Source organism: Cyrtonyx montezumae, unplaced genomic scaffold (genome assembly GCF_038088225.1).
Source record: "Cyrtonyx montezumae isolate F1298 unplaced genomic scaffold, pur_monq_1.0 scaffold_8, whole genome shotgun sequence".
NCBI classification, from domain to species: Eukaryota; Metazoa; Chordata; class Aves; order Galliformes; family Odontophoridae; genus Cyrtonyx; species Cyrtonyx montezumae.
In genome coordinates, this window is record NW_027072089.1 from 99,782,913 (window position 1) to 99,809,649 (window position 26,737).

The 26,737-nt window shown below is 37.0% G+C and overlaps 1 protein-coding gene across 2 annotated transcripts in view; it reads right to left on the reverse strand.

Moving 5' to 3' along the window:
- Positions 1–912: 912 nt before the first annotated feature.
- The window catches only part of PDCD6IP (programmed cell death 6 interacting protein), a 28,378-nt gene continuing 2,553 nt past the window's right edge, over positions 913–26,737 (reverse strand). Inside the window, exons 2-18 of one of the 2 annotated variants that reach the window (XM_065753265.1) lie at positions 22,727–22,781; positions 21,209–21,278; positions 17,770–17,897; positions 17,038–17,191; positions 14,937–15,037; positions 12,395–12,511; positions 9,927–10,149; positions 9,093–9,216; positions 8,180–8,357; positions 7,632–7,743; positions 6,811–6,980; positions 5,814–6,062; positions 4,411–4,545; positions 3,753–3,847; positions 2,923–3,052; positions 2,356–2,570; positions 913–1,564 (exon numbers count right to left, since the gene is read on the reverse strand). In XM_065753265.1, coding sequence (XP_065609337.1) covers positions 1,396–1,564; positions 2,356–2,570; positions 2,923–3,052; positions 3,753–3,847; positions 4,411–4,545; positions 5,814–6,062; positions 6,811–6,980; positions 7,632–7,743; positions 8,180–8,357; positions 9,093–9,216; positions 9,927–10,149; positions 12,395–12,511; positions 14,937–15,037; positions 17,038–17,191; positions 17,770–17,897; positions 21,209–21,278; positions 22,727–22,781 — 2,425 coding nt within the window. In that variant the 3' untranslated portion in view covers positions 913–1,395. Of the gene's footprint in view, positions 1,565–2,355; positions 2,571–2,922; positions 3,053–3,752; positions 3,848–4,410; positions 4,546–5,813; positions 6,063–6,810; positions 6,981–7,631; positions 7,744–8,179; positions 8,358–9,092; positions 9,217–9,926; positions 10,150–12,394; positions 12,527–14,936; positions 15,038–17,037; positions 17,192–17,769; positions 17,898–21,208; positions 21,279–22,726; positions 22,782–26,737 lie in introns of both variants that reach the window. The other variant, XM_065753263.1, reaches the window with a different exon arrangement.

The following is a 26,737-nucleotide window of genomic DNA, read 5'->3' on the forward strand; positions in this document are numbered from 1 at the left end:
CGTTAAAATATACCTTGCTATTTTCATCAGGCACTTAAATAGAAAAATAAAAGTAGTAACACTTAACATAGTTTTGTGATAGCTATTCTGTACGGCTAGAACATCTTGAATGAAGCACTCAAGAAATGAACCGCCCCACAGAACCAAGTAACATATATGAAGGGCTAAGAGGAAGAGTCCCGCACTACACAAACAAGTTTAAAAGAGGCTGAAAAATGGTTAGCAAATATTTGGTAGAAGCCATTAAGCACAACTTTGGATTCTACACTATCTAATGTAAAACGTACTGGAAGGTTGTCCGTCCCTTGAGAAGATAGATCCAAAAGTAAATATCATATGTGCTTTAATTTGCAAGATGAATTTTTTTTTTAACCCACGAAACAAAAACAACACCAGTTTCTCCACTGACTACGAACTCCCTGAGGGAATGCATTAAGTTTTGAGGGGATGGAGGAGAAATCGTATAAAAACAATCTGGAAAACCTCCAACAATCAGTAGCTGCCCTGTGATAAGCCATTACACAATTCTGAGCAACTTCTCTCAGAAAAACGTGGGTTATATAGCAACCAACCACTGCTCCTCTAATAAGGACCTTGATCTCCCTTTCTTCTAAAAAGGGTTCTTGAGATGAGAGCAGCCATTATTTTTAAGTGGTAATCAGCACTTTTTAATCCAATACACTCCAAAAGGTGCAGGATTCTACCCGCACGACTTCATCTGCTAGGTATCTAAATGGTTAGCCACAGACTGTCACAAAAAAAAGTTCAAGAAGAGGCTGAAATTCCATTGTAAGGCTAAGCTCTCAAAGTTGTTTTTGCATTACAGTCAAGTGTACGTCAGGGGATAAATGAAAGAAACCAAAAGAGACAATACATCACAATACATTTTTCTGGTAATGAAAATGCTAAATATTTAAACCATTCTTACGTAATTTATTTTTAACCAATGATTTACAAGGTCTTGATTATTAGACAAAATAGCATATTTTAACTAAACTCAAAAAAATGCAAACCAATAGAGAAGGAAAGGCTATAGAGTTTCATAGAATATATCACACCCAGTGCACGCACTGCTTCATTTTTCTCATCTTGATCCCATTTGTTCTTTATAGGATTTTTTCAGAGACATTTTGGGCTAGCCAACGTGTAGTGTAGTTTTCAGACCACTGAACTAGGTTCTCATTGTGGCACTGCTCTACAGTCTATCCTGCCGCACCCGATCTCAGTGTTTAGTGTCATCAAAAACCCATCTAGGCATTTTGAGCAGTTAACAATAAACAAGAGTTACAGACCGCATACAGTTCCGTGTGGTACATTAATGGAAGCTAAACTTTTAGTATGCTTATTGCAAATTTCTCCAGGATTTTTAACAAGCAGAGTTTCTTTGCGGGTATATTATTGCTGAGGGAAATAAGGCTGCTGAGGAAAAGGGTATCCAGGCTGCTGAGGTGCTGGATACGGGGGTTGTCCAGGGTTTTGAAAGACAGGTGATGGGGCATACGGCAGATTATACTGGCCATACATGTATGGATTATAGCCTATTGGCATTGGCATCTGGCAGTACCTGTGTGAAGAAAAAAAACAACTTAAGTTGCAAAACAATGATTATGTTAATTTGCAAATAAAATATTTTAATAAAAGACATGCAATCACTGCAAATGCTTTCTTCTCATAGTAGTTCTTTATGTGCAGCAGAAAGCACGGCAGCTCTTAAAGACTAAGCAAAGAGGTATAATGCATGGAACAGAAATGCAGGCAAAAGGTACAGGAAGTAACGTGCTGGAACTGGAAGTTATCTAAATTGATATATTTTTGTGCATTTAATATCACTGTATGTATTTTAACATTTTAAGAGTCTGATTCTGGAAGAGACAGCAGCTGCCTCAAAATCCTTCCGACGACTCCAGAAAGATGAAAAAAGCATCAGAACCAAACACACTGCTCAAAAGGAATTTGTTCTGTATATCGTCATCTTTAGTTAAGATACTGGGAATCGAAAAATGATGTGCCACACTTCAGAGATAAATACCAACTAATTGAGTGGTGTGGCAATGATCCTTAAGGAGTGGCAATGGTCCTTAAACATTTCCTTAAGGAAATGCAGTCCTATCCCCACTTCCCTTTTAAACAGGAAAATGTTAAAATAAAATCCCCTCAACCACAGTGAACCCCCACAAATGCTACGTGCAAATAACTCTAGCAAGAATTACATGATTGAAAATGAAAAACCATCATGCCTCAAGAACAATAACCACATCTTCAATATCTTAATAGGTTTAAATATGTCACAAATAAACAAGTGCTTCTAGATTGTGTTGACACTCCACAACATACCCTGGTCCTCCCATAACATACCCTGGGTAACCTGGATAAGTTGGGTAAGGAGGTCCCTGTGCCTGCGAAGGCGCAGTGCTTGATGCACCAGCTCCTGATGCTGGAGTAGGAGCAGCAGGAGTAGGAGCAGAAGGAGGTGCTGCAGCTGTTCCAGAGGGTGCTGATGCAGAAGGGGAACTGCTTGCTGCAGAAATCACTGGTGGTGGTGGCCGTGCTGGTGGCTGTGGTTTAGTACCCTAACAAAAGAAGATGAATCAAGTTGGAGCTTCATTTGGGAAGCCATAGAATCAAAACCTATGATTATACGATTGGCTTATTTCTTAGTTTTTGAATAGCTATTCTGTATTTACTTTACATAGATAATGTAATAATTATAATAACCCTAATGCAAAGCAATAAACATTCAATTTCTGACAGATAAACTATTATCACCAGCAGTATATAATACACCTTCCTGAAGTTTTTAGATTCCCTCTTCCATTTTACTTCAACACTTTTCTAAACCCTCCAGTACATTAAGGAACAATATATGTAAGGCTATAGATCAGTGTAGAGTTTCAACCCACTAATTCAGTAGCATGTACATACCACCATAGTTCTGGGTGCTGGAGTGGGAGTTGATGCAGCAGGCTTACTTCCTCCAGCTGGCGTAGTCTGATATGTAGGCAGAGGAATAGAGGGTGCACTGGGCTCCCTAGCAATGCTTTGTTGCAAATCTCTATTAAAAACAAACATACATATAGCTTCATTAAAAAAAAAAAAAGATCTGTTATACTTTAAATAAAAAAAACAACAAAAAAACTAAACCTAGTATTTAAAACTCACCCAGTGGGCTAGCTCAAAATTCGTAGTCTATATCACTTTTATCACAGCAAGTCTTCTAGTGAAACCTTTGATTAAATGTTATATTTATTTTGTAATACTATTTTCATGTTCCAAGTCAATACTTGGTGTACATAATGACTTAGACACTACTTTGATAAAATAAAAGGAAGTGTAGGCATCATGTTTAGCTTTCACCAAATAGTGAAATTTTACAATCAGTTCATCATGAAAATTCATATTCAGATGAATGCAATATGTTTTTCAATGCAAAAAATACAACACTTGATTTGGTAGATTCTCCAAAACATATTAGGACACATTTAAAGTTGGAAAAAATTCTGCATAAAAAAGTGAAAGATGAGATACATAATTTGCTGTAGCTAGCACATCACATCTGGATTCTGAAACAATGGACAGGTGAGACTGACAAAAGCATACGGTTCAGGAAGCAATAATTATGTAGCACGCAAAGGTGAGCTCCAAACAGGCAACTCGATTTGTAGAACAACAACAACAGTAAGTCAAAGAAATCATTGCTATTTTCAGATAAATGCTTAACAATTTCTACAACTCAAAGAGTACTGAAGTCTTACTTGAGGAGTTCGTCTCTTTCAGTCTTGCGAGCAAAGACAATATCACTGCATTTGTTTTGGAACTTCAGAAGGATTTCTGTCAGCTCGTTGTAAAACTAGTAACAAAAATTAAAACATGCTCAACCGATAGTTTCAGATTCCACAGCAGCATTTTTCTATATACTGATTGTTATAGGCATTACTTTACTACATTGATCACAGCCTGCTGTTCCAGCAGAACTTATGACTGCATTTTATACTTTTTGCAAAAACACATGCTAGTCAGCTGCTGCCCACATACGTAATATCATCCAGTCAAATACAGTCAACATTAAAACACAAATAATTCAGATTTGATAACGTGATTAATTACCATAAAAGAAATTTCTCAGATAAAACAGCTTGTGTACGTAATTCAGCATTAGTCAGTCCACTCTTATTAATAGCTTTCTCCAATTTTAATATAAACCAACACTCAGAATAGCTCACTTTTCAGAGAGGAACGAGTGGTTCCACAGCTGTCAGAACAATCAACATTCAAACAACTCACTCTCCTCACTTCTGTAGTAAGATCCTAAAACATTCATCCCACTTCGCATGTGCACAACATTTATGACTTTTGATTCACATCTCACTGCAGAAATAAAATGCTTTTCCAATTCTTTAAATATTGCTGTACCTTTGTGCCTTCTTTTAAATTGGCTAGGAGTTCCACAAAGTTGTCGTTCGCTACAGCTAAGTTCTTCAAAACTTCTTCTCTCAAATTAGATTCATTGTTTGATTGTTTCATCTTTGAAAAATCCTGATGTGCATTCTTAAAAGGAGGAAGGAAAAAAAATTGAGCAGTGAAAATGATGCAGCCAGGTTCCAAGTAAGATTCTGTACCTTCTGTTTTTAGTTTTATTCAGTGCTTCTTACCCTCTTTTGCCAGCACCTACCTCGATCATCTTCTAGCCACACAATGTACTTCCTGACACTCACTAACTCCCAACTGCAGTGTTAATTCAGAATTATGTATGTATTAACCATCAGGCTTTAGGGTTACAGGTAAGTATCTGTTCTGTTTTGGTTGGCCTCCAGATAATTTAGCTCCTACTGTAGACAGTCCTCTACCAATCAGGCTCTTCCTGCTGCACTACACTCCACTGATATTCATGAAATCATATTGAGCACTAGTATATTTAAGAAGCTCTTTTAAGAAGCTCTACCTTAAATTTGGTTGACACTGGCAAGCTATTAAAAGGGCAGGGAAGTGGAAAACTGACAGAAGAACCACCTCCATCTCATTTCTTTGTGAAAAATCAGACTTAAAAGACTATTTCAGCTGCCAGAAGCAGCCAGTGAACTTGAAAGGGCCATATGGTTATTTAGAACCAACTTTTTCCTTTTTGAAAAGTTTACTTATGTTCTTGCAAGCACCAGTTGCAGTCCGAAGTTGCACATAATTTTGCATTCAAATAGGTTCCATAATTACTCAGACAACTGTTCTTACTTGACTAAGCACTAGGACTCCCTCTTCTGTCAGGTACTCATCTTTAGCGTTAGGGACAAATTAAGGTTAAGATAATAATTCATGCTTTGAGGAATTCTCTTTTTGTTTGTTTGTTTGTTTTTTTTTTTCTTTGAGCTTCACAGATGCTAGAAGTCAATCAGCTTGTAAAGAGCAACAAGGAATAAACCAAAACTTGCTTCAGAAAGAAAAAAGTGTTCTAGCAGACAGCAAAGACAGGTCTTCTGTTATCTCACAAATGGCTATCAACATGAGATGATGGCGTGAGGAGAAAGAAAATTGAATCAACCCAAAACTTCTTATACACAGATACATTTTCTTCTAGGGCAAAACAATCTGCATTACTGGGCTAAAGACAGTCTAAGAGAACTTACACTGGAACTATGGCAGAGTTCACTAGAAATCTGTTTTTCTTTCCAGCTATTTCTCAGTGTTGAGTAAAGGAGTATTAACTGGTGTACGATAAGAGTCCAAAGCAAAATAGAACAGAAAGCAAAGTGAGATTTCCACAGCACTGGAAAGGTTAAAGAATTATTACTGCTTATGTAAGATACACAGACAAGCTACTGTACCTGAATGTTTTTCAGCAGTTCTTCCTGCTTTTTCAGGGATTCCTGCACTTTCTGTGTGTAACTCCCATAAATTCTGTCCAACTCGGTCACAGAGATGGCCTCCTCATTTATTGCACCATCCTGTGCCAGTGCAGTCAGGAATTTATTCGTCATGTCAAAATTTACAGATTTTAGGTCATTTTCCAGTTGTTCTCTCTCCTTTTTGACTTCATCCAGACTAGCCAGCAATGTTTTTAATACATTAACGACCTAAGCAATAAAATTGTCAGAAGTTAATATGTTTAGAAAAATTACTGCAGAAGTATATACTGTATTATTTATTTTCATATCGCACTTTTCACTGTTAATGCCAGCAACATTACCGTATGAGCTTTTGTTTATAAATGTGTTTAAAATGACACTTTAAGGATACGTGATTAAGGGCAGAATGCAAAGAAACAAGCATCTTCAAGCATTCCTCAAGCTACATTCTCTTCTACAGATTTGCTTCCATTAAGGACATGGAATTAATATAACATTTATTTAAAGATCAGGTACCTTCCAATACAATATTCTAAACATGGCAAATCAAATACACTGATTTCAAACCACTTCTAGAAGAAAAAAAATATCGCTGTTAATGAGCTATGACTTCCATCAAAAGCAGATTAGCATAATTACCTAATGCTTTGAAATAATGGATTATTTTTGTCTAACTGCTCCAAGCACCCGACCACTCCCCTACTCCACCCTACAACAAAGTACACATCTAGAACTGCTCCTCTTACAAGTACTCCTGCTGTACTTAACAAGTGAACTTGCTTACACTAAGCATAAAATGTACCTTAGCTGACTTAGCACTTCAAAAATGTTTTCTGTTCTTGCTTTTGTGTAATCTCCTGTATTAATTGTGACTAAGCAAGAGCACCTAAGGAACAGCTCACACAGCAGTTCACTTGAGTATACTGTTAGATGAATAATCCTTCTATACAAAATAGGACTAACTTCCAGGGTTTACCTCACTCCCTTGTAATGTCTTTGCTGGGTTGGCAGAAGGAATGGCTGCATTGAGTTCTGCCTCTGGCTTACACAGAAGTGCAATGGTATCTCGGTGAGACTGATAGCCTTCTCTAACTTGTCCATCTGCTTGCACAGCTCTATTCAAGATATTATGGAAGTTGGCTCCCTCTGGTGTTAGGAAGAAAAAAGTGTTAATATTTCAAAACTTGTCTTGCACCAGGCTCTAAAGCACAGTGAATCATAGAATTGCACAAGTTGGAAAAGACCTTCAAGATCATCATGATGACGCTTTCATGACTCAAGTTTGATTTGAAACAAGGCAGCTATGTCAATTATCCAGAGGTACATCAAAGCATCTTAAAGACTTGCTTGCCTTGCTACCTTCTCAACAATATACAAGAACAGAAAGCCTGCTATAAGGTGATGATCATAAGCAATCATGCTGATGATCAAACTGCTAAAAAAAAAAAAACCAATGCAAAACAAAGAAAAAAACACCTTAGGAAATAATTTTTTAAGTTAATATACAGAGAAAGATGCACTAAATTATAAGTCCCACTTAAGTGGTAACAGGAAACAAGTTCTTAGAAACTACATTTGTTATATATAATTTCTAAACTTTAGCACTTAAGTTCACTCCAGGGATGCTGAAGCATTCAAAAATTCTCTGCCATAACATCAGCTCCCAACTCCAAACAGTAGCACAGATTGCCATAAGGATATTTTAGCACACACTTTCCTAAACTGAAGTTTATTTTTAAAGGTAATATCGTGATATGTAAAAGATATTTTAGTTTACCAGAGAATGGAAAACTTTACCTGCCCTTAAAGGTTTATAGAGATCATTGGATGGTGTTCGCTGCCAACGTTCTTTGAATTTTGTTCGGAGTTCACTGTCTGTAGTTTCTTCCTCATCTAATAACCTTAGTGACTGAAGGAGTTAGAAGTGTTATATGCATTATAATGCCTTGAAAGCATAAAATAGTTACTGAGTACACAGCTAGTTTAAGAACACACATGTACCTTCCATAAATAGAATTTGCAAACAGAAAAAGAAATAAGGCATAAATGATCCCAGTTTTTTAGAGAACGTTTCCCCACTTCCCCTACCTTGATGTTAAAAAGAAAATATTTGCGTGGTTCTTCACTTACATGATAGTGCAGTTTTTGCATATCTGGACTAAACATTTAATTAGCATGTTCTTAAAGTGTTATTGCAATCATAATTTTTGGTGCTACTCTAAGCACTGTGATTTTAAGGAGCCATACAACTTACAATCGTTTTGGGTAACCATGCACCTTGATAGTGGCATTTAAAGAAAGCGAATTAGGTGGTTGTGTTTAAGGACAGCACTTGCTGAGCTTACTTCATCTAAGATTTCTTTGTTCCTTTGTAGCAGTTCAGGTAGATCTTTGATCAGCTGATCAATAGTTTGAACTCCTCCCTGTTCAATCACAGCCTTAGACTTGTTCAAAATAGACTGAGGAACAGTATCACCAGACACATCTTCTATAGCAGCCGGAAGGTTGAGGGAAGCCAACACTCTGAAAGAGTCAACATGTTATACAGAACCCTGCCTGCAGAGTTAAAATAATCTTACCCTGCAAACAGCATTACTCTTCAAATACACATCCACACAGTCAATAAGAAGCAGGGAAACATAGTATATAACACCACTGGGCAGAGAGTGAGTACTTCCAACTTATTCATGGACTACACCTCAAACACACACAAAAAAGCTCTCTTTCAAAGTTCTCAAAAGCTAAACAAATCAATCCTAGACTTCCAGCTTTTCAAAGCACAGCTAACATTTTCAGTAGCAACTACCTGGCACATAAATAACCAACTGCCTTGAATTATATTCTTATGTTTTAGCTTCGTAAGGGTTTTTTTTTTTTAAATAATAAAAAAAAATCTTTAGAGGTGGGGGTAGGGGGGAGATGATATAGCTTCACTGGTTCAGTTAAGCTGACCATGGAAATGTGAAAATCCCTCTAGATCAATGGCACAAATTCTTTCAGAGCAAGTGCCAGACTCTTAAAACTGAGGAAACACTGAAAAAAAAAAAATGAAGTGCCATTAGTTCTTTAGATACTTTTAGCCCTAACACCTGCAGACAAGTAGTTCTCAGTGCCCCTGATGGACTTTGTTTGCCAGCCAACTACAAAGCAATATAAAACCTTCACTGTAATCTGGACACATACAGGGTACAAGGCAATTATCATTTAGAGGGTGTTCCATAACTTCTCTGGATGAAATTAAGCAGCAGCCATACTTACCCATTTGCCAAATTTGTGGCTTCTCTCATCTGAGCTATTAGCCTGTTTACCAGGTCTGCCTTTCTCTGGTTATAAACACTCACAGACTGCTGAACTTGCAAAGGAACCATCTTCTCAAACAGGTCTACAATGAAAGAAGTATAAATTACTGAAGTAGTACTGTGAAGGTATGAGGATGCAACAGTCTTCATGGTTCTTTAGTACAGGCTGTACTACAGAAATATGATCTATGTAGTTTAAGATACTTCTCCTCTCCCTAAGGTGCGTTAAAATAAACTTTCTAAAGGTCTTTAGTTTAACGCATTAGGTTTCCATCTATGACTGCAACTGAGTTAAAATAATCTTAAAAGCATTACAATGACAACAATTGTAGGACTACAAATCACACCTTCCTTAAGGCTTTTTTCGAAGGTAGAAAAGGAGAAAGAAGATCATTTTTCAGAACCCCTCTGCTCAGCAAAACTGGTATTTTTCAGCTTTAAGGAAGGCCAGCAACTAGGTTAGCGACGACTGTACAGTTGGATACTTTTCCCCTGTACCATTGCTCTTTTGAAGTTATAAACATTGGTTTAACGTGGGGGAAAAAAAACAGCCGCTGCAAAAATCTTTTAAGATTACACTGCAGATAATGACTTAAATGGTGTTTTTTTCCTTCCACTACATTTTATCCTCAAGCAGTAAAACAAATTGGAAAAATAATACTTTTGAAGACCCTGCAATGAACTTAACACAATGCAAAAGTAAACATTTACTTTTTCATGGCAAAATGAGCTCTACTGGCCACACACATTTTACAAGTTAGCAATTACCCTGTGCTTGGCAAACTCCACTTACCAGTGAATTTCTGACTGAGGGGCACAGCAACTGGAGTAGACTTGACAAGGCTGGCTTTCCCAATGGGCTCCAGATCTTTCAGGTCAGGAACACGGTCATGATAAATGAAGTCATTATCTTTTTTGGCAGCAGTAAGTGCACGGTTGATTTTGTCAACCAAATCTTTAACATTTATATACTCATCATAACGAGAAGCCACTGTTTTCACCAAGTCTGCTGCATGCTAGCAAATTTAAAGGAGTTATAATTAGAACAAAATCTTTTCTTTCTCTTTAATATATTTACTTAGAAATAAAAGATTAGCTTTCCAGGTAGTCAAGTGTCTTTACTGCCAAACCACATGACTGATATTATTCTTTTCTCAGATAACTGGGAGAATCTTTTCATGGATATCAAAATAAAAATTAAAAAAAATAATATAAGTAGCTTATTTAAAAAAAAAAATCAGTGAGCATGTTAGTATTCCACAACAGCCTATGAATCTCCCAAATCCTATAGAAATGATCACAGGTAAGAGGCAGTAACACTTCAAAAACCCATTTATAAACAAGAAGTCACCATGTCATTTCCACATCAATTTAAATTCAAAGCTTGCTTTTGCAGGTATCACTGAAATTTCTCAAATCTTGCTTGTATGCATAGAAGAAGCAAAGCCTAAGTCCTGGTTTCCACACTTACCACTAATACCTGTCTAACCTTGAGCTCAGAAGCCACTGAACTGCTGCTTTTAACTCAAATTAAAATAAAACAAATCCTGCTGCCTTTTCATTTCTGCTTCCCAGACCTACATGCAACCCTAAGATGTCTGACCTCCCTACACCCAACTTACTGCAGGAAAAATGCAGGACAAGACACTATCCTTGGACAGTATTTGTTACATCCTGATCACACTGTGTTGCAAATACCAACATATTTAAGAGACAATTTTAACCAATGCTTATGTAAACTCACAGAAGCCAAGAACTGAAGCTTCTGAAGATTGTACAGTAGAGGGTTGTGAAGAGCTGTATTATAAGTAAAACTGAAGTTTGCCGAGACTTTTGCAAGAAATCACCCATCAGCAGTTCTGTTGCTTCCCCCCCCATTACTACCGTCTAACAAGCGCTTGCCAGAAACAGGAAGTGACAGGAGAAGAAACAGGGGTGCAATATACATATACTTGAATTTGGAAGTTCCCAACAGTCGTTCATTTCCTCCCCAGCCTAATTTGACCTAGTTTTCAAAAAGCGATAACTAAAAGAAGTATTACTTTATAGCATTTGAATTATTCAAAACATATGAACAGAAAGGACAGTAAGTCTCAAGTTTAATTACAGAAACAGCACTGAAGTGAGCAGGGCAGACAGGATTTACGTTTCGTTTAATTAAATGCATTTAAATAAAATAAGACAGGACTTTGAGCACCATTCATGACACAGTAGAGAAATAGGAAGTAACAGCATACTTCCCTTTAGGCTTCACAAAAAACTATCAAGCATGAAGGGATAGAGTTCTGTTACAAAAAGTATGTGAAATCATGGGCAGAAGCTTATTTACTACACAAATTAATAGTAAATCTGATATAGCTAGATCTGTTAATGGTAAGCATTTACAAAAAGCTTTAGGATTCCCTAACAGTGGAATGCTAGAGAAAAGAGCTCTGCTAGACAGATTTGAAACTCAAGAGAAAACTACAGGTGTACTTTCATCCACCATCTAGTAACACAGTTCTAAATACTTGCTATTAGAAGTTCATACAGAAACTTCATTGTCATACAAGCATGAAAAAACATTAAGCTGCATACAGCACCAAAAAACGTTTAACAGTAACTTTTAAAATGTCAATACAACAATTCTACACCTTAAAACTTTCCTGTGCATTAATAGAGCACATGGATCCCTAGACAAAATGGTACTTTCTATTACCCTTTTCCAAGGGCTTAAAGAAAGCTGTTAAAGATTTTTTATTTTTATTTTTTCTTTCCTTATGAGAAGGCCTTCATCCACTGCTATAATATATCTAAGACTCCCCATCAATCAGGTGTAGAGGCAAAAAAATAAAGACCAAAAAAATGGAAAAATACAATTGTTTGTGTTTTTCAAAAATAATTCAGATATATATCAGGATTGCAGGAAAGGAGTTAAGTATATAAAAAGAAATTTAATTCAGTTTTGTACGATAAAATTATTTAGGAACATTTATTAACAAATCTCTTAACTATTCTGAATTAAGAAGCATGTGTAAATGTAAAGGTAGAGATTTAACATGTCAAGCCATATCAATAGTCAATAGTGCCCAAAAATGAAAATGCATCACTATAAAAGCTGCAGACATATTTCTCATCTTTGCAGCCACTAATAATTTGATCCATGTGATAAATATGCTCTGCAATCTGCTTATTTTAGGCTTAAGTCTCCCAGCTACCATTTTAGGATTTAAAGTTCTTCTGTATTTTTCAGATAAGACAAAAAGTATCCAAGTTACCCACCTGCAACCTTCCAATTTCTTCACCAAATTTCTTCTGCTGTTTTGCCAGGATAGATTGATGGTATTCTGCATTGGCCTGCATAATACAGTGCTTTGCAGCCAGGACAGGAAACACCTCCTGGAAATAAAAATACTGACCAGGGGAAAGTCCAACCACATAAACCACCACAGACAACATGGGATGCAGGAAGAAAAAGGAAGAAGAAAAGGAAATTAGAATCACCCAATTAATGGTTTAGATAGGTTAAAATATTAGAGGTAAATGTCAGAGATCACAGGACTTTGCATGGGTTGAATCAATTTTTTCTTCTTTTTAAATCCACTGCTGTAGTGTCTATTACATTAGATGAAATACAATTTAAATTCAAGCCATGAAGTCGCAACATTTACTCCAAAGATTAGGAATGCATGCACATATTAGAAAGGATAGTTACAAGAACACATCCAAATGTCCCCAAGACAAGCCCGTGTTCTTAAAAAAAAAAAAAAGAAAAAAAAGGAAAGGGTGAGAGAGGAAAACAGTGTTGTGGGCTTTTTTTGGTTTTTTTTTGTTTTTAACATGTGACAGCAGAAAGCTATCAAGAAAATAACTCCATGAAAACAAAGAACAAATAAAAAGAACCAGGAATATTGAGATGTAAAGCCATTAAAAAGTGTTTTTGGACTTTCATATGAATGCACTTATCTTCACAGGAACACCAACCAAGGCATGAAGAAAACATACTGCAGGCAACAGCATTAGGCATAGTCTTTGACCAAGGATTTGGCCTTACTGTTCTATTTCTTAAACCAAGGAGCACTGGAAAAGCAGAGTGATGTTTTAAAGAACTCAGCATACAAAAACCTGCTTCTTCACATTTGTGCAACCTTGATGCACCCCAGAGATGAAAAGCGAAGTCCAAATTGAAAGATCAGCAGCCTGGGAAGCTTTGCAGCTGGAATCTGACACATCAAGTTGACTTCTATTTCATACCCCTAAACACGTAATGTTTCTCAGAGCTGACATTAACTCACAGAATCAGCAAGCCTTATGTTATTTTGAACCTATCAATTGACAGATTGCTGTAAAACTGGAACAGGGAGCAAATCTATGGGTTAGAAAGATCCACAATCGTGAAAGACAAAGCAAGGGCTTCTGTTCTATCTCATTACTTCTCAGAAATCAATTACAACCACAGCACCTAAGCAAGAAAATGGTCCAATCTGTAAAACAACACTATGTGCAAGAAATGCACACACAAAAGAATCAAAAACTGCAACCAAGTAAAAGACCAATTTAAGTTAGTTTTTTCTTTTCCAAAACATATATTGAAAAGTCACCGATGGTCTAGAGCAAAGGCATTTGTGTAATTTATTCTTTAAGAATAAAAATACACCCCACTTCTACTTTAGCAGAACAAAACAAACAGGAAAGCAAACAAAAAAAAAAAACCCAGACAGGAAAACATACATGATTTCTTCCAGAGGAAATAGCCCCCTAAGTATTTGCTAAAAACATCTATGCAGCCTACAATGCATATTAAGTTCTGGATCAAACATCAATAATTTTATCACTGGTAAAAATATTTCTAGTAAACTTTCTGCATTTCATCTGGTTTTGATGCATAGTTTTTTTGCTTTTTTTTTTTCCAGTGGTGGTGGGGATGATAGGCTTTAGTAAATCCAGTATATTTCACATTTTACTTTTATGATTACCACCCACTGCAATCTGGAATCACTGCTTTCAGAAACAATATATTAATGCCAAATAACTCCAGGTTAGCAGTCCAGGATGCTTCCATGGATGTTCACACCAAATTCACCACAGAAGACAAACTCCAACTTTGCTTCATATAAATTCCAAGAGCCTAACAATATCAAAATTAAGTACCTCTCACCCAAGATTAAACTTTGTAACTCACACTGCACAGAATTCCTACTGTTTTACAATTTAAATATAACTGGTATAAACTTCCCAACTTGCTCATTCTTAAAGTACTCATTATTTAAAGAATGTGGTAGAAACAATTTTCCCAGTTCTTCCAAAAATTAAGAGCACTCAAATTAATAGTCAAGTCTAAACTGACGTAATTTTGATATTTATAGTGCTCTGGAGGTGGAAGAGGAGATGCACTCTTTCAGCCATGCTTTTCAATAACAGGTAGGGGGTCAATGCCACAATAACCTGCTATCAAGACAGCAAATTTCACACAGTCACTGAGATTAGAAACCAATTAAGCCCCATTAGAAATGTTAGTTTGAGAACCCGATTTAGTAAGATATTAAGTAAGAAGGTATCCTTGAATGCAATATGAAATATGAAATATTTCAATGAAATATGCTGCAAGTAAACGCTTCATGTAATTTCATTTTTTTAATAATTGTTTTATATAAGTAATTTATTTTTCTTCCTAGATTCTTCAGTTTTTCTAATTACAGGTTCATACACAACATAAACGTAACAATGGTCATCTTTTCTTGAGGAAAACCATGTGATGCATATTTCATCAAGGACACTCTACACAACAGCAGCAGATCCTGGGTTATTTGCAAGGGTTACTAACCTTGGGCAGAGTATCTTTATATTGGCACTGTTTGTAAGCATCACCATAATAATCTGCAGCTTGATTAGCTAATTTAGCTATGATGCCATCTTTCATTTTATCTAGGGAAGAAAAAAACAAAATCATAATTATCATCAATTTACACAAGTCAACAAGTTAATTGTTTTATCCCCAGACAGAAATAACCACTAAGGAAATATATATTTCACATTAGAGACACTTGAGGCAGGGAATGCTGCTGAGCACATGTCCTCACAGTTTCTGAAGCCAGAGCCATTAAAAAGGAACATGTAACTACTGTTATCTCCTTTTATAATCATCTCTGGCCTATACTAGCAATTCAGTCCTCAAAGATGAAGCAAGCAATCAATGCAAATGTTGATCATCTAAACAGCTCCTCTCACAAATAAGTATTCTCTGATTCAGGTGATTTTTTATGTATGGCCAGACTGATAAGCATTAGTAGGAGGTACAGGAGAGGGGGACTAGAAAGGCTGGAGTACTCAAATCACTGAAATCAAATACTAAATCTACTGTTCATTCCAGCATATGCAAACATCTACAATACTTCAGAGATGAACTATGATGTTACACATTTATATTCTATGACTTCAGCGCATTTAAAGTATTAAAGACAGATTATTTCCACTGTGAAATAGGATTGAGATGACAGAGAAAAAAGGAGCTTATGTGATCTGATGACTTTTCAGTTAAAATGTTCCCCTTCAGTTAACTAAATATTTAATAAAAACATGTAACACCTAAGTAGAACATTTTTCTAGTCCCATCTAGTACATGATAGTTTCAATCTTCCTTCACAGAGCCTGAGCTCTAATGAAAAATATTGAAAGATTAACCACACTTCTGCCAACAGTGAAAAAGCCAGACTATTTGTCCACGTAGATAATTTGGAATAGACATTACCCTGTTACAGGCTTCAGTTTCATTCACACATCCTAAAAATAATGCAGCTACAATGCAAGCCTGGAGATGGAATAGCAAATATATGTAGACATTGAGACACTTAAAACATTAAGAAAAGCTCCAAAATTTAAGAACTAATCCACAGTTCTGCAAGGAGTTATTTTTCTTTTTTGGTCAAACAATTCCACTTTCAATTTATGAATAAATTTTCACTAGATAAACTACTATCAGTTGAGTAAGGCTACTGAACAACCCATCTCGTGGAAGAGTAAAATCAGAAAAATTGCAAGTAATGCAAATTGACAATGCAGCAAGAAGCTGAATTTGAGTTTCAAGACCAGGCTGATGAAACGATTCTGCCTGGAAAACAGGTTTTTATGTTGTCAACTGCAACACTTCACACAGCACATTTCTTTTCCTGACAGGGAAAAAAACCTCTCTACGTCTGGCAAAATCTACAGCCTCCATAGTCAGATTATTATTAACCTGGGCTTCTAAGGCTGAAAGACTTGTGACCTTAGGAATAGTCACGTTCACTACTTAACGGGGTGCATGGCTTTCAATCAGCCTTGCTTTATCATGCTTTGAAAAAGAAGAAATGAAGAAAGGGACAGAAAGATCAGTTTTCCATCCAAAAATGATAAGCATCCATCCTTTTTTGCTCTGAAGAAAAAAAGTTTCAGGTATTGAAGTTAGAGAAAAGTATTAGAAGGCCATGTCCAACTATCCAGAGACCAAAATACTGCTACCAGTGTGATAAAGGACATAAACATAGCTTATTAATAAGCTGAAGGACATTAGGTGCTGGTTGAGATTCTGGCAAAAGGCTACAAGATTTTTTTTCCCCCCATGAAGAAACATACCAGTTAATATCTATTGTTTCCAAGACAGATAAGTATGTAACCCAGCAAAATCCTTTGTAAAGAAAGACTAATTGTTTTGAATACAGAAAGAAAGGAAAGTGGAACAAATGCACTGCCAAATGAACCTTAAAAAATTCTAACATGACATCTGTAGTTTGTGTTTAATGACCTGTACTTGCAGAGGAAGGTTGGAAATCAGTAAAGGCAAAACTGAAAATCTCTGACCATCATCTCTTAATAACTTAAAATGCTTTTATGTATTTTGGGAAGTACTAACGAACACAAAAATATATGACCTGAACATTAAAGTATACCTCTTGTTGCTTTCAAAAAGAACACTTCTTGGGCTTGAGCCAGCATAATAAGACTGAGAGTTCCAACTGTGTCTGGAGAGATGTCCACTGTAGGTTCTCGGTTCAGAGCTGACAGGACGGTGTCTTTAATGTGTTGGAAAGCACCACTTGCAAACTAGACAGAATAGAAGAATAACACCCATTGTATTCCTAAACAGGTTTTTACTCTTACAAATATATATAATAATTTTGAAAAACTATAAATTCTTAGGCATACAGTCTCCCATTTATTGTTTAACTGCAAAAAACAACTCCAACTTGCAACTTGTGAGTTTACTTGTGAACTTACTTGCAAACTTGTGAGTTTTTCAGTTATTCACACAGAGACATTTATCGAGATAAACTATACTGGCGATAGCTGACCTTGTAGATCAGGAAAAATGTAATGCATTCTACCAAGAAGAATGCAAGTGAGTATTACTGTATCACTTGTTAAGAATAAACTTCATATTAGCAAAAATTCCTAAGTCCTTAGTTGAAGATTACTAATTACCAGCAGTTTGGGGGGAAGGGGCAGGGGGGAAACTGTTATAGAATGAAATTTTTCAGAAGTAGCAAATAGGCATGAGCCAACAGCAGGTGATCAGCCAATCCACCATCGTAATAAAAGGAAGAAAACATATGCAGCTGCAAAATTTATGTTCTAAGATAAATAACTCTGAATTCCAAAGCATAACCAGGGAGCCTCTGTACCTGATAGTGTTTAGCTGCAGCTTTTAGGCCTTCGTCATTGTCTAGATTCTGTTCTGCTGCAATCTGGCTTGCCAGTGCTCCACAGTTGAACAAAACACAGGTCTTCTCATATCCCAAGCTTGCCAGAGCTGCAATCAAGAAAAACTGTTACCTACAGTTTTTAGAAAACAATAACCTTCAGTACTTGAGCTTCCTACAAAGGCACAGTTTCAAACTTAAAATTAAAAAAAATTAAGCAACTATAACAAACTTGTAAAGTAAAAATTATCTTTGACCCAATGGCTGAACAGCGCCTACTCATTACTTCCACTAAATGTTTCAAAATGACCAACTATAGAGAGTCATAGCATAAATATCTACTCAATACCTAGAAAGTCACCATAATCAAAACGCAGAGTTGGATTTTTTTTTTTTAACTCCTGAAGGTATAAAAACATATTTTAGATTATCTTTTAGTAACACACATCGCTCTGCACCAACTATTCATACATGTGCTCTTACTGTATCTTGAATGCAAATTACCTTTTTCTCATTGAGACCAAATGGACTCGCACACTCTGTATTCTACACTGAAATGAAGGGAGTTTTTCCCACCTCTCAGAAATATTTCACACAGAAAATACTAGCAAATAACTTAGATGTATTCTGATTATAAATGGACTGAAATAGCTTCAGACTTGCTTCATTAAATCAGGCAGCATGGCCTGTTCAGACTCAATCCTGCAGTACTTCAAAGCCCCGGAGGATGGAGCCCACAGTTCCAGAAACAGCTTATACCTGAAGAGCACTACTCCGAATCTATTAATTGCCTTCCAAAGATTATTAAAATTTCCAGCACTGCCATACAGCCAAAGGCTGCAGAGAAGGCATAAAACTCAGTTACTGAATTCCCAGTTTCACAAACTCAGGTCCAACTGCTGAGTTATAACACAAAAGCAGCTCTAATGGAGCAAAACTGTATGCCTCACTCTCACCCAGCTTCTCTACACAGCTACGTATTTCTTTCTCTGAAGTTTTTACTCCCTGAGCTGCACTAAATTTTAAGACCAGCAGTCACTGTATTTTATACAAGTGACAGTCATTTATCTAGACCATTTCTCCTTTGAAGTTGACTTTTGAATTTTTCTGAACACATTAAACAGGTTACCTGTTAATTAAAAAATCTAAAACACAAGGAAGAAGAGAAAGCACAGTTAACATTTCTGATGTGCAGAAGTGCCCTGTATCTAGAATTACTTTACACTTTGGACTGTTTCTCAAGTGTGATTTACTACAGTGAGAACAGCTGTTAAGCAATATAGCTTTTCCTCAGACTCTTCTGTTTATAGCTCTACCTATTAACTTAAGCCAACATATTTCAGATTGCATGCCATGGTTATGAACTGGGTCACTTCCCCAACAGTCACAGTATCTGCTAGGTACCCCTGAGACACAGATTTGGATACAGGGGAACATAGAAAGAAAGTCACCACAGTGAAAGCCAGAACTCTCAGGCCACACCCCCAGATCTCATTTCCACTGAAGCCAAAGAAGTTTAACATTGAATTTTCATCTGGAGAAAGACTTGCCTTCTCTTTAGAGGTAAGCACATTTTACTTCCTCAATAGTAGAAAAAACTTTGCATCATACTGATAGATTACGCTGCCAATTCTCACCTGAAAGATTCATGCTTATGCTGTATTTCACCTGCAAAGCAGCGTCTGGACAATCTGCAACACAGCACTAAAGCTACAGACCAGTACACTCCTTTTGTGAATTTCTTCCCATTAAGGTCTATTTTAAAACTTCAAAATAAATTTTATTCCTCTGCTCGTTAACTGACCATTACTTGTCACTTAATGATGAATTTCTTGAGTATTACACACAGACTGTTGCATGAAATCTTTGGCCATCTGCCTCACGTTATTTTATGCTAGCATATAATTAACCTGCAGACAAGCAAGCTTTCCTCAAACTGCTGAGACATTACACATATTTAAATTCTCAGGACAATCACCAACCTCATAATTAATAACTTTCTCTCCTAATTTTTATACATCTCTGGGAATTCACAGATGTTTTAAGAAACAACTGAATATTCTGAACTTCATTACAAAAATAAGTTATTTATCGTGAAGTGGTTAGCTCTTCAGAAATCAGAGCCAAGCAAACTTTAAAGAAAGGCACAGCACCTCCAGGACAGTCCCTCATTACTCACAAGAACTTGCTAGAATAGTTAGGAAAACAGAGCAAGAAAAGTCACATAGCATCTGCTTAGATGCAGAGACGTGGTATGTTCACATACGCACAGTTGTGGAAGCTGTACTCAGAACAGGACAAAAGCTTGTAAAAACTACAAAGAAAAAGTACTCTGATATTTTCAAAGCTTTGTCCAGAGCTTCAAAATTGCAATGGTCATCTTGCAATGCCAGTTATAAAGAACACTTAGATATAAATAGAAATGCTAGAGAACGATGACACAGCTGAAAAGCTTCTCACTTAATTCAAAAGGATTTAGTCTCAGTTTCTGTACTGGCAAGTGTTCCAAATCCACTGACTCTGAATCTGCAAGGCATTATTGTCCTGAAACAAGTAAAACAAGACTCAAACCCCTTCAAGTCTGCAGGAGACTAATATCATTTCTTTTTCTTTTAAATGTTCAACACTGTATGAAAACATTTTATAAAGTACAGAATAATCATTTCATGCATGGGCAGGAAGATCCTACCATCCCCTTTAACAAAACACGATGACCAGGTCACTTTAGTCAGCCTTCTCCTGAGGAAGGCTCACCAACACAAGCACATTTGAAGAGGATCTAATTCACATAAAGCATAAGGGTCAGCTTACCAACAACCTACTGCTGAAATTTAATGTTAACTTGAACAATTTGATTAACATCAGTTTGGGGTGTACAAGTTTGTATAACTATTATCAGACTGAATATCTATTTCACAGAATCAAAGAATGGTTTGGGTTGGAAGGAACCTTTAAGATCATCTAGTTCCAACCTCTCTCCTGCCCCCTCTCCCTGCTATAGTGGTGCACACCTCCCACTGCACCAGGATGCTCAAAGACCCTTCCATCCTGGCCTTGAATGCTTCCAGGGAAGGAGCATCCACAACCTCACTGGGCAACCTGTTTCAGTGTCTCACCACCTCCATGGTAAAGAATTTCTTCCTGACATCTAGTTTAAATCTACCCCCCTCCTGTTTAAAACCATTTCCCTTATCTATGCCTTTGGAAAACTAGTTTTGAATATTGATAGCAATTTTATAGAAATTACTTGCATGGCAACAACTTATTACTTACATTAAAGAGATTAACCTATTATTAGTATAGCCGAACTCAAGGAAAGTAATACTGAAAATACTATAAAGACTATTAAGCTTTCAGTTATAGAATTTTATTAAATCTTCGTAATACTTTTAATACTTGCATTTTCAGTACAACTACATACCCAATTTGACAGAGCCTCCAAAAAGTGATCCTTTATCAAAAGCATCTTTCCATGTAAATGTCACACAGACCTGAAAGGTACAAAAAAAGATGTTTGGGTTTTTTTTAATTAAATAATAAGACTTCCAAAAATATCCCAAAATACTATTTTTCCTTTTTTATTCTAACTACATGAAGCATTTACTTTACCTGTGACATTACACACATTCTGGAAGTTTCAGGAAATAGTCAACATTAAAAATGTTTATCCCCCTAATTTTTTCTGTTCTGATAGTTGCTCCAAAGTACTTTTTTCTGCAAGCAAGTCAAATTCTAAAAATAATCCTTCAGCTCTGCATCTGCTCTGAGTGACAGACCTGTTTATTTACAAATTCATTCCTCTCACACCAAGCATGACAACCAAGCATGGTTGCCATTAAAGGAAACCACATCACCAGGCAGTTACCACTATTCCCAATCACCAGCATACTTACAACTGTCTAGTAATACAGTTACTATGACACTGATACTAAGAGTGTACTCAATAGTACTGTTGTCAGGAAATGCAATCAGAAGAGAAAGCAGGTATAAACAGTGCTCTCTTACATTATATTAGCAGCTTCCCCTGCCTGCTTCCACTGCCTACTTCTATTTAACAGAACTGCTTGCAGATCTACAGATCCTACTCAAAGTTTTCCAGTTCACCACATCAAAACTTTTGCAAGTTAAAACAAAGCGTAGTTTGGCTTTGCTTCACAAACAAGTGAAGGCAGCTACAGAGAAAACTCAAATCAGTCTGAACTGCACCAAAGTCACACCCTTGCAGTCTGAAATTCCATCCTTTATGTAAATGCCTCTGGATGAAAAAGCCTGTATTGCTTTCTTCCAAAATACAAGAGTCTATAAACATATTCCAGTCTCCATCTGAGGGAAGAAATTTTTTACCTCAGTGTGGAAAAGCTAAGCTAAATACATTCTCTGAATTGTTTCCCTAACAAATTTCTTTAGTATCTTACATAAGACACCTTTCAGAAACTATGTAATTTATAGAGAGGAAGCAAAAGTAGTAAGCTCTTCATTGGATTCAGTCTTTTAGCTGCTATGAATGAAACATCTGTTCTGCCTCAAAAAAAAAAAGATCATACTGCACCTGTTACTAACTTAGGGTTTTCCCACAGAAATGACATTTTTAAATAGCCTTTATAACATGGTATAAAATAGATTTCTTGGAAAAAGGAGGGTTGAAGAGGAATTTTCCAGCCAAGCACAACTCTTTTTAACTTCAACCACAACCATCAGCCAGTGCTAAAACTTTCCTGAATCTTTAATACAAAAGTGATTGTGACTTCCAGAGATGAAGTTTTAGCATAGACTACAGTACAGACCGTAAATAAGCAAAGTTTACAAAAATAAGGATTGAAGATTAAATGCCCTGCCTGAGCAAAGTCCTGCTTAGCAGATTATGCACAGGCTGTCAAATCACATCCTAGTTGCCATGATTACAGTTGCATCCATTTCAGGGTTTGATGTAGCTCCTTACCTGATTTTCAGAGAATGGAAATTTTGGTTCAATCGAACACAGCTGATCATAATATCTACCAAAAAGAAAAAAGAAAAAGCTATGAGAAATTGAACCAAGAGCCTTAGCTGTCACATTGGCAGGTAAAGAAGAGAGTACAACAATCTCCCCAGTGCCACCCAGTACACTATAGGGCTCACTCATAGCAATGGAGGACATCTGCAAGACAAATTCTGCCTATGGGAATTATTTTCAGAAGAGGAACACATTCAAAAGGAGGCATCCAGTAATGGTTAAAGAATTAATCAGAAGGAAAAGAGCAGCACAGATTAAGCTGTCCCATGCCACACTCTGAAAGAGAATGGATTAAAAAAAAAAAATTATATAAAGGAGTCCCCATATACATAAAAATACAGGAATACATTAGACATTAAATCATGCTACAAAAGTAAATTACAACATTTAATTTAATATAAACAAGCTATTCAATGAGCTCTTATAACCCAGCCCTGCCATTTCCAACACACTCATTTCAACTTCATCATTTTGAAACAGCATTTGCTTTACAGTTTATCAGCTGAAAAGTCCTATCCTTGATAACATTCTTCACTTATAAGCTGTTGTCATTAGAGTATATTATCGCAGTCACTGTGAACTAAGACCAAGTCTCTGCGCCAGTATTTTGTCTGCTCAGCAGATGTTTGGGAAGAAGTCAGAAAGGTGGCAAGAGCAGCACAGCTCCCCATGCAATCTATCCAAACAACAATTAGCAGCTGAAGGTTTCCCCAAGTCATACACTGCACCTCCACTACTAATTAAGTGGCAGTCTGCATGCAAAACAGAAAACAACTGAACTGCAAACATATCCCATGTGAAGACTATTTCCTACGCTTCTCCTTATAAGAACTGCCACATGGGCACATACCCAACATTATATTAGTGCATTTCCTTTAAGCAGTTTCTTTTTAAGCACAATTAAGAATTTGGGAAACATTTATAATACACGATAAGCATAGCATTAGCATATGCTTCGATAAATTACATCTGCCAATGCATACAATGATACAGTTTCATGGCTTCAGCTGAAGCACTGCTATTCAAAACACAATATGCTAAGCCATATCAAAAGCTACAGTAATCTGCTACAGTCACGCTGCAGAAGGTCTTTGACCAATAGAACTGAGTTAAAAGAGACTGATCCCAAGGAAAGATGATTTCTGCAGTTGTTTAGTGTGACAGCAGTTTACTCAAGAGTAATTGTTTACTTGCAGCAACTTACCAACTACGTAAGAGGCAAAGGGTTTTAAGATTCTTAATACGAGCTTTAAAGCTTGTGATAATTTTTCTACTATCTACACAAATCCGTAAACCTGTGTTCTATCCTATCATACTTCACTAATAAGATTGCTATAAGAAGAGCTGTCATTACCAAGTCAGATTTGAGGTATGCTCCCACTCAGAGATCTACTCTAGGAACCAAAGGTGTTTTCCCAACAGACCTAAAAGAGCAGCAGTACACTGATAAACTGTTACTGCTATCTTACTGGAATAGCGAGGTAACTGCTTCCTTTCAACACTTGGAAAGTCAGCACGTGAAAGTTTCTAGAAGTGTGCTTATTTCTGGTAAATGATTTAAAAAAAGAAAAAAAACTTTTGGCTGTTTTCCATCTTTCATTAGGTGATTGTAGCCTGAAAGCACACAGCCCTTGAAATTGAGCAGGGGTTACATGTAGCTTAGTCACAGTTTCTTTTTAGTGACCTTATTAGTTCAAGACCTGATCTTGTAGAAGTGCACAGAACAGCAGCCCTCTCACAGCTGAAAGTTCAGTTTTGCACAGCAATGCTCTCATTTACATTTGGTTTAAAAGATCATCACCACTTCCACTGCCCCCCACCTCCATTTCCTAATACATTTTACTGATGTGGTTTGACACAAGCAATTCAGAAATTAGTAAAATAAATACTACACCACTGAAGATCATTTCATGTGATGTACTTTGATATCACAGAATTGTAGGGGTTGAAAGGGACCTCCAGAGATCACTGTGTCCAACCCCCTGCCAAAGCAGCTCCCTAGCCCAGGTTGCACAGGTAGGTGTCCAGGTGGGTCTGGAACGTCTCCAGAGAAGGAGACCCCACCACCTCTCTGTGAAGCTGTGCCACTGCTCCATCACTACACTGTGAAGAAGTCACCACTCACATGTGTGCAGAACTTCCTATGCTGCAGTTTGTGTCCATTTCCCATATATATGTATTTCCTTCATTGTCTTCCGCTGCTCTCAGAAGTTTCCATTTTGTACTTCACCATAAACATGACTTCCCTTTTAGTCTCCTCCTGTCACTCAATTCAATTTGTCAAGCCAAGCTGCCTTCCCACATTCCCCCATCACCCTTCTCCTCGGTTGCCAATAAAACAGTCAAGATGCACAGTTTGTTAGAAGGCCTCACAAGTCAGGTTGTGTAAGTGCTGGCTGCTGGCAAAGACTTCTCTTTGTATGGCCTCAGGACAACTACAGAGAAATGAAGAGGTGTGAGCTCCTACAAACATGCACATCACTCCATTTAAGATCCATGGACAACAACAACAGAGGGCTTTTTGATTGGCTGTATATTTTAAAAACAAATTCAGATCTTGTTCGTTGTTTGAAGCACATGTTGGTGTCATTTCTTACTAAGGAATGCAAAATTCTATTCAAGGCTAAGATCTCTTCAAAACTCTGCAGACTTCCCTCCCCCACACACAAAAAAAATGTTTTGTTTAGTAGTGACTAACCCTAATGATAAGGATAAAGGAAGACACCAACCACAGAACTGAATCAAGCCAGTAGTACAGCACGAAGACAGCAAACATTAAACGAAAGGACACATCTGACACACAAGCCACTAAAAGGCTAAGGGTTGACATAAAGGTGCCATTTAAAACAAAGCTACACTAATTTCTAACTGTCAAGACACAAAGAGCAGAAGTTGCTGCACAGTGCAGATGGGCATTGCACATTTGGCTGTGCTAATATGTAGGATTAAAGAAAGTCACACAAATATATGAACGTATGCCAGAGCTCCAGCTACAGCAATGAAGGCTGAACAGATGTCAGCATCCCAAACCTAGCTCCAAGTACAAGGCTCTTTCACTAAGACGGGCATTACGTGCTCCCAAATGCTTACAGAAATGAGTTACAGCAGTCAAATGAGTTGGAAATTAAGGTCTAAATTAGAATTTCATTAAAATGTAACCATAAGATTTATGCATTAAGAAACTGAAATCCTCCTTCCCCTTCAAAGAATCACAAAGAAAACCTCCATCAAAGGAAGATAAAAGAGGCCAAGATCTGCCCACTCTCCCAGATAAGGACTGGAGTTCTGAACTCACAGCTGGAAACCAGAGCTGCAGCATTCTGCCTCCACAGAATCTGACTGCTTAAAATAAAGTCACAGACATGCACACAAAAATAGTTCTGCAAAGGTTTTTAGCAAAATTGAACCGATTAAACTCCTACCACCACCCCAACACTCCAAAGGACAGAAATGGAATCCTGGCTATCTTCAGAATTGAGAGAGGAAGCGGGGAACCCCTTGAAGCTGTAATTAGGCTAAGGAAAAGAGCACTACATCAGTCTCAATACGCCAGAATTTAAGGAGAAACATGTGTCCAAGATCACCTATGTCACCTTCAGAGCACTCTGATTCTCACAAAACACAAAGCTCTGAAGCAGGGAGGGGTCTTTCCCACTTACATTTTCCCCTTTTTCACCGGGTGCCTCAAGTACTTCTCCAAGAAGCACTTGCATTCATCAGCCACAAGAACAGCATACCACCAACTTCCAAAGCTTGTGTTCAGGATTTATCTAGGTAATGGAGCCACAAGCCAGGGTATTTCTTCTCCAAAAGAAAAAAAATGCAGTAATTACTCAACAAAACAAGGTGGACAGCTCTAGACTCGTTAGCAGAAGATTCAGCCCTCATTTCTTAACATTTCAGGAGCCTGCAGCACTCTACTAGGTGCGACTGTCTAAAAGGTCACAAAGAAGTGAA